Here is an 8,321-nt window from a genome sequence, read left to right on the forward strand (position 1 = left end):
CAGCAAACATCCACTGATAAACTGCGATGTTAACAACCTCATGATAACCTCATATGTTTTTAACTTAAGATCATACCTGTGTTTAGTCTAGAAAAAGGTAAATGTGTGCATTTTATTATAAAGTTGAGTATATTTACAGACTGTTGCAAAAAGTAAGAAGGTTTAAGGTTTAAAACTAAAAGAGCACAATGTTTGGAGTTTTATTTGAGTTATTAATTTGTATTTTTAAGAGATGCTGATTTGTAACCGCTGTTACATACAGTTACGGCATTTCCTGTTTCTGCCGGAGAGAGGGGAGTTTGTCCCAAAGCTTGCCGCTGTATTTAATCCCTCCATCCGACAGGAGGGAGCCTCGTTGAGCTGCGAGTGTCACTCCACCACGGAGTGGGAGTGGGTAGGGTGTGCTTTGGAATTGGGCCAGTGTGTTTGTGCTTTTCTCATAAAACTGTCTCATAATCTTCTGTATGAACAGCTGTTGCAGAACATCTGGCCATACATGAAATGCCTAAGCATTTTCCAAATGTTTTTAGAGTTATAATCCTGTTTTGAATATAATATTCTATTTTGTTGTGACTCAACTAAAACCTTATAACCATGGAAGCCTTGGCCAGTGATTATCCAACTTCCTCCTGACCTTTTGCAAACCATGAAGATGATCTGGAGCCTATACAGCCCTGGGCCTGAGATCTACAACTGTGGTTTAAACCCGATTAAAACACAGCCAAGTAGAATACTTGTTTCTGATTTGGGCATTCCAAAGGTTGTTAATTTTCGCTAACAAACTGTAGCTAAGGAGGATCAAGGGACTATGTGTAGTCATATCACCCGCATGGCTAAACTGTGCCCAGTAAAGAAACTCAGTAAAAAAAGAAAAACAGCACAAGAGGAAGCAATACGATAATTTTCAAATAAACAAATCATTATAAATCAATATAATTAGTCAAGACATTGGTTTATTTAGTATTTGGCTGTGTCCGATGAGGATCCTGCTCACCCTTTCATTTTTCATTAATGCCTCACATTAACCCTTACTTAAAACTGTAATAAAAAAAAGCTTTATTTTACATGCATCTGGAGTGAACAGAAATGTAACGGGAAATCCTGAAAAGGCCAATAACACTTATCTTATATAAATAAGACATTTGCCCAAAGTCAATTCTGGTTGCTTCAAGATTTTGTTTTTAACGTTTCATATCTGCAGTTTCTATTGTGTAATCCTAACAAGGTTTTTACTTTAAAATTAAATGGGGATCAGCAACCATAACAAAACACTGTTTGGCCTTGGAACTAGTCAAAACATTGTGAATGCTGTGCAAACCAATTCAAAAGAATAATACATTTCTGTTTCCGTCCGCCTGTTATAAAATGGTGTGATTCTTGAATGAGAAAAATCTAATGTCTATAGCAGTAAAACGAGTGGTCTTAGTTAGCCATGAGATAAAATCATTTGCAAAACGAGATACTATATATTCTTGAATTGCCAGAGTGGGACTTTGATACTTGGTTTTTCAGATGACCCCCTCACCTCGGGGATGGGGTCCGTCAGCAGGGTGTAGAGCTTCTCGTGGGCGCTGTCCCGGACCCCGCACCAGCGCGCCGGGTCGAAGTTCTGCCAGATGCGGCCCAGGCAGATGGCCACCCACTGGCGGAGCAGAGGGTGGGGGTCCGACAGCTGCTCCAGGCAGTTGGCTATTAGGTTGCCCTGCAGACACGCCTCCTGGTGGGGGGGAGAAGGAGTGATGCAAGTTAAAAGAGAGTGAGAGATGTTCAGTAGGTTTTAAAACCAACGTACCATTATGAACCATGAAGAGGAAGACAATGTGGGGCAGGGGATCTCAGAGGAAGCGTGTGCAGACCTCGGGTGTTTCTCAATGTCAAGGAGGCTTGCTTGGAAGCGAGGCAAGAATCCTTCCTAGACTCGGAAAACGAAGAATTGTGGAACAGGCTAACAGGTGTGCAGATGTGCGTCATATGCGAGGCCCCGCCTTAAATGGAGCGCTATTTCCGCCAAATATTTGGAAATTGGCCAGTGCGCAAAGCATTGTGGGGATTTTAAGACGAGGAGTCTACACATGTGCAGCCTCGAAATTTTTTCGCTACGCCGTACGCCGGCCTCGGTAGAATTACAAGTATGCTGGACATTGGAACAGTCCTTCGGCGGGACTCAATGACGTAGTATACTTGAAATAATGGCTCTGGAGCAGCTTTACTCAACATTGAGAAACACCCTCATCTGTCTGCACCACACATGGTTTGATTCAGGTTAAAGATGTTCACCGCACTCATTGGCCTAAAGTCAAGCTGTTCAATGACAATACAGACCGCTCTTGTGAAAATAGTCATCAAAACACCTGTGAACCATGTGCATATGTTTTGGTCTCTGCACAACTACTGGACTTAAAATGTCAATACTCTGTCTGAGGTAACTTGGATGCTTATAGAGCCTAATGCCATTACTGCAGTATTGGGTGTCCCTCAGCTACCTTTACCTACTGTAGGCTAAAAGCGGACATTATAGTCTTTACAACATTACTGGCAAGACGCCTAATACTAACAAGATGCAACTCACCAACACCACCTTCCCACACTCTGTGGATAAAAGACATGTGTAATCATTTACAGCTTGAAAACATCTGTCACACACTGAAAGGCTCCTCCAGGAAGTCATTCCAGCACAGATTCTTGCCATAAATTGCATGGCAGTGAGAAGGAAGGAATCAGAGGAATTAGCACAAGTTAGGAACCTCAGTGAACTAATCCATGACAAATGATCTTCACTAGTTCTCAATGTGTGGTTAGAACAGAGGAAAGGCATTTTTTCAATCCACCATACGCCGTTTTTTTAAGTTGCAAAGGAGTGATAGAGAGATAATATGTCTGTGTATCCCGCATTATTCTGAGGGGAATCACAGCGGCTTTGTCGATGCTTTAGCTAAGTGTCGGAAAATTGGCGGACTTCAAGACAATAATTCAGAAATCATCTTATAATAAAGTTTAAAAAAAACTCTGGTTTATCTTAGCAGTTTGTCATGCATTCATTTATTACAACACAACACGTGTATTGGTTTCATCTCCCCCTTAAATACAAGTAAATATTAGTATTTTAAACTTGTAATTCATCAAGATTAATCACAGTAATAATCACAAAGTAAAACAGAATTTTTTTTTTTTATATTGAAGTTAAAAACATCAATCTGGTGCACTTTGAGAGCAACATGAAGAGACCTATGGATACATCTCTCAACACCCATATGAAACAGAACTGTAAACAGATTTACTTTTTCTTTATGGATATTTTACAAATCACTCCCCTTTCAAACTGTATTCTTGTTTTACTGTCATATAGTATTTCATTTGTAGTGAGTTACTGATATGAGTACCAGGAGACAGCGTTTGGCACTCACCCCACACGAAGCGTGGTCCTCCTTAGTGTCTTCTTCACTGTCCTCTATTTACACTTCTTGCATGCTAGATGATGAATATGATGAAGATGCACCTCCCTGTCTCTTTTTAAGCCTCCGATTTGCTTTCTCCAAAACTTGTTGCCAAAACTGTGAAGTTCTTGCATTCCCTGAGGTCAAATACTAAGAAATGATCACATGACTTTAAGTCATATCTGATTTCAGATGTGGGAAGTTCCTAAGTACACTTATTCAAGTACTGTACTTAAGTACAATTTTCAGATATTTGTACTTTACTTGACTTTGATGCTACTTTGTACTTCTACTCCACTACAGTTTAGAGATACATGGTATACTTTTACTTCACTACATGTATTTAATACCTTTAGTTACTTTACAGATGTGGATGAATGATGTTACTGTAAATATAATCAAGTGTTGAATCAGACTTTAGTTCCACCTGGAGTAGATTCACAAGCTGCCCTGCAGTATACAAAGTCATTCAAACTAGCTGCAGCTTTACAAGCTTTGAGAACACTTTCATGATCAATCATTATAAATCACATCATATATATTATTCTGAAATGGACCAATCTGCACAATCACTACTTTTGGTACTTTAACTATATTTTGATAATACTTTTCAAATTTGACTTGGGTAACATTTTGAATGCAGGACTTTTACTGAAACAGAGTATTCCTACAACAGATCTGAGTACTTCTTCCACCTCTTTCTGATTTCAAACTCTGCCATTAACACCCTGAGGAAGTTTGTTGTAAATAAAACTGCAGCAGCTTGACCACAGAGGGTGAACGTTGTGATCAGCTGATTTTGCGCAGTTCTCCAGTGTGTGCGCGGGGTACAGAATGTGCACAGGGGAGTCTCCCACTGCAGCCAGTTGGCGGAGTTTTGGCACAATTCTGTTGTTCATACGTTAACCCTGTCTGTGCACACGGTGAACAACTCTGTCGTCCAGTGACCTAAGCCTCTGCCTCCTGTAAAGCTTCACAGGTCCGTCGGTTATGTCCTGCGCGGCTCGGCCAGCGCCCAATTCAATCAGTCATAGAAAGTCCGAAGATCTTTTGCAGGGAGCGAAATGGCAACGTAGCTGCTTAATGTGTTGAGCAGAAACACCTGTAAACAAAATATGTGTTTTGTTTTGATGTTTTGAGGTACGCGAAGGCGCGCAGTGACAAGTGACGTTACGCAATTCAGATTAGTGCCGCGCATGCGTACCTGCATACCAGTTATGTGCACCCGTGATTATAGTTTTGAGAGAGAATTGTCACGATTCTTGTGTTATGTCACATGTTTAGTTTTGTATGTCTTGTAATGGGTTTATTTTGCTGTTCGGTTCTCCCTGTCATGTTTTCCTCCTTGTGTATTGTCTGGTCCCTCTCCCTGTGTTTTTCCTCCCTGTCGTTAGTTTCCCTGGTGTGTCTAATTGTCTGATTGTATTCACCTGTTGCCCTTGTGTTTCTCCACCCGTGCCCGGCTGTTTCTCGTCTCGTGATTACCCCTCCCTGTATTTAGTCTTGTCTCTTCCTGTGTTAAGTGTTGGTTTGTCTTTTGTTGGTGACTGAGTTCACCGGGGAGTGTTCTGTTTGTCCGAGTTTTATTCTTATCCTTGAAATAAAGGTATTATCAGTATTATCTGCATTTGGCTCCTGCTTGCTTCACTCTACCGTAACAGAACCAACCAACCAAGGATGGGCCCAGCATATCCATTTGAGCAGGAATTATTGGATTTTTCCTTTTCTTTGGCTTACTGCTCTGATCGATGGAGGGGAGCGTCCGGTGTTCAGCAGCGAGAGGCTGCTCTGGCAGAGGCGCGCCAGATGGCTACGGAGAAACCAGGTCTGGTAAAATTCTTACCTGGCTGGATTTTGAATTTCCTCTCGGTGTGTGATTCCCAGCCTGTTAGCCCCAGGAATGCTAGCTCCCTGCCTCCCAATTCCCAACCTGACACCATACGCCTCGGTGTGTTCCGTCTAGAGTCAACCCTTGCTTCTGCCCCAGTTCCTGCTCCTGTCCAAGAGCCGGTCTCTGGAACTCGTCTGGCTTTTGGAGGTCCACGGAGCCTCCAAAAGACTCCTAAGAGAGGGAGTTGCAAGTCCAGGCTAGCAACCTGAGCCCCAAGAGCCATGGTTCCGGCCCCAGTTCTGGTCCCAGCAGCCATGGTTCCGGCCCCAGTTCTGGTCCCAGCAGCCATGGTTCCGGCCCCAGCAGCCAGGGTTCCGGCCCCAGTTCTGGCCCCAGCAGCCATGGTTCCGGCCCCAGCAGCCATAGTCCCTCCTCTAATCCCTTCTCTAGTCCCCTCTCTAGTCCCTCCCCTAGTCCCTTCCCTAGTCCCTTCTCAAGACCCCTCTCTAGTCCCTCCTCTAGTCCCTTCCCTAGTCCTTCCTCTAGTCCCTTCTCTAGCCCCTTCTCTAGTCCCATCTCTAGTCCCTTCTCAAGTCCCTTCTCTAGTCCCCTCTCGAGTCCCCTCTCCAGTTTCCTCTCGAGTCCCCTCTCAAGTCACCTCTCAAGTCCCCTCTTGAGTTCCCTCTCAAGTCTCCTTTCGAGTCTCCTCTCCAGTTCTCTCTCCAGTTCCATCTCAAGTCTTCTCTCCAGTCTCCACTCAAGTCCCTACTCAAGTGCCGTTGGAGGTTCCGTTGGGGGTCCCGCCGACTACTCTTCTGCCGGGGGTCCTTCCAACCCTATGTCCTGTGCCGTTAGAGGTCCCGCCGACTAATCTCCTGCTGGGGGTCCTGCCAATCCTATGTCCTGTCCCGTTGGGGGTCCCGCCGACTACTCTTCTGCCGGGGGTCCTGCTAACCCTATGTCCCGTGCCGTTGGAGGCCCCGCCGACGATTCTTCTGCCGGGGGTCCTGCCAACCCTATGTCCTGTGCCGTTGGAGGTTCCGCTGGGGGTCCTGCCAGCTCTATGTCCTGTCCTGTTGGGGGTCCCGCCGACTACTCTTCTGCCGGGGGTCCTGCCAACCCTATGTCCTGTTCCGTTGGAGGTCCCGCTGGGAGTCCTGCCAATCCCATGTCTTGTTCCGTTGGAGGTCCCGCCGTCACCTGTCTCGCCGGGGGTCCTGCCAACTCCTGGTCCTCTTCCGTGGGGGATCCTGCCGAAGCCTGTCCCACCGGCTCTGGTTCCTCTCCGGCCGACCCCGGGTCCTGACCGGCCTCCAGAGCTGTCCCATCAGCGCCTTCCTGCCCTTCCTCCGGAGTTGTTCTGTCGCCGCCTGCTTCGCCTTCGAGCCCGGCCCCCTGAGAGCCGCGGTCTTCGCCCTCGAGCCCGGCCCCCTGAGTGCCGCGGCCTTCACCCTCATGCTCGGCCCGCTGAGTTCGCCCACTGTGGTCTTCGCCCCTCCATGGACTCTGCCTTGCCCCCAGGCCGTACGCCAGAGACCCCCTCCATGGACTCTGCCTTGCCCCCGGGCCGTCCGCTCGAGACCCCCTCCATGGATTCTGCCTTGCCCCCGGGCCGTCCGCCCGAGACCCCCACCATGGACTCTGCCTCGCCCCCGGGCCGTCCGCCCAAGACCCCAACCATGGACTCTGCCTTGCCCCCGGGCCGTCCGCCCGAGACCCCCACCATGGACTCTGCTTTGCCCCCAAAACCCGTCCTCCTGACCCCCTCCACCCACCCTGGTGGCTCTAGTGATGCGTGATCGGTTCTCCCTGTCATGTTTTCCTCCTTGGGTATTGTCTGGTCCTTCTTCCTGTGTTTTTCCTCCCTGTCGTTAGTTTCCCTGGTGTGTCTAATTGTCTGATTGTATTCACCTGTCGCCCTTGTGTTTCTCCTCCCCTGCCCGGCTGTTTCTCGTCTCGTGATTACCCCTCCCTGTAATTAGTCTTGTCTCTTCCTGTGTTCAGTGTTGGTTCGTCTTTTGTTGGTGACTGAGTTCACCGGGGAGTGTTCTGTTTGTCCGAGTTTTATTCTTATCCTTGAAATAAAGGTATTATCAGTATTATCTGCATTTGGGTCCTGCTTGCTTCACTCTACCGTAACAAGAATTGTCCGGGGCTACAGAAAAAACATTCGGGGCTAAAGCAACACAAAATGGTGATATAATATATACGCTTTTCAGCATACAATATTAATGAAAGTGAGGTACAGTGCATATATCCTTTATATCCCTTCACAGAACTAAAGAATGCTTTTAAATAAGGTTTAGTGAGATGATGGAATCAAAGCTGAACTGTATAACATAAAAAGGCACACATGCTGAAAACCCAACCCCAGAAGGGGGTCTGGGGGGATTCTCCCCCAGGAGATGTTTAGAAATACTAACATATAAACTACGCATTCTGGTACACTCTAAGAAAAAATAAAATAAATCTATTACTACCCGACATATTAATAATATTTGATGCCATTGTTTGTTTTTCACTTAGTTCTGACAGCTTGCTGCTCCACACAGAGAGAAGAGGAAAGAGGAGATAGTCTGTGTGAATTACTTTAAATTGTGGGTAAGGGTAGATAGCTCCCATTGTTCTGTGACCTGTCAATCATCAAACCGGGGGTCATATTTCATTATGTGTTCATTTATCTGAAGTTGTACCCATGGATGTATAAAGAGTAGTTCTACCGCAAAGTTATTCTCTGTGGGGACTTCCGGCAACAATCTTGATTCTGATTGGCCAGAAGACTCGAAAAAACATCAGCAAAGATGTTTTATTGAGAAGATGATCACTATATGACAGAAGTTGTCAAAACTTGCTATGGTCTCCGGTACTTCCAGTCCAACGCCTACTGCATGCACAGTGTTAGAACATCGGGCCTTCAAAAAAAAAAAAAAAAATTATATTGATTTTTTCTTCACTCACATATCTGCGACCCACTAGAAACGGGTCCGCGACCCACTAGTTGAGGACCACTGATGTAGAGTGCTTCTCTATTCAAAATGCTTTTAAAACTTTCGTCC

General features: G+C 45.9%; 1 protein-coding gene across 1 annotated transcript in view; it reads right to left on the reverse strand.

Annotated features, from left to right (window-relative positions):
• Positions 1 to 8,321, reverse strand: part of rptor (regulatory associated protein of MTOR, complex 1) — a 259,618-nt gene that overhangs the window by 71,925 nt on the left and 179,372 nt on the right. The window contains exon 8 of the mRNA XM_079649716.1: positions 1,526 to 1,775. Within this exon, the coding sequence (XP_079505842.1) occupies positions 1,526 to 1,775 (250 nt within the window). The remainder of the gene's footprint in view (positions 1 to 1,525; positions 1,776 to 8,321) is intronic.

This window comes from Notothenia rossii (assembly GCF_949606895.1).
Source record: "Notothenia rossii genome assembly, chromosome: 1".
NCBI classification, from domain to species: Eukaryota; Metazoa; Chordata; class Actinopteri; order Perciformes; family Nototheniidae; genus Notothenia; species Notothenia rossii.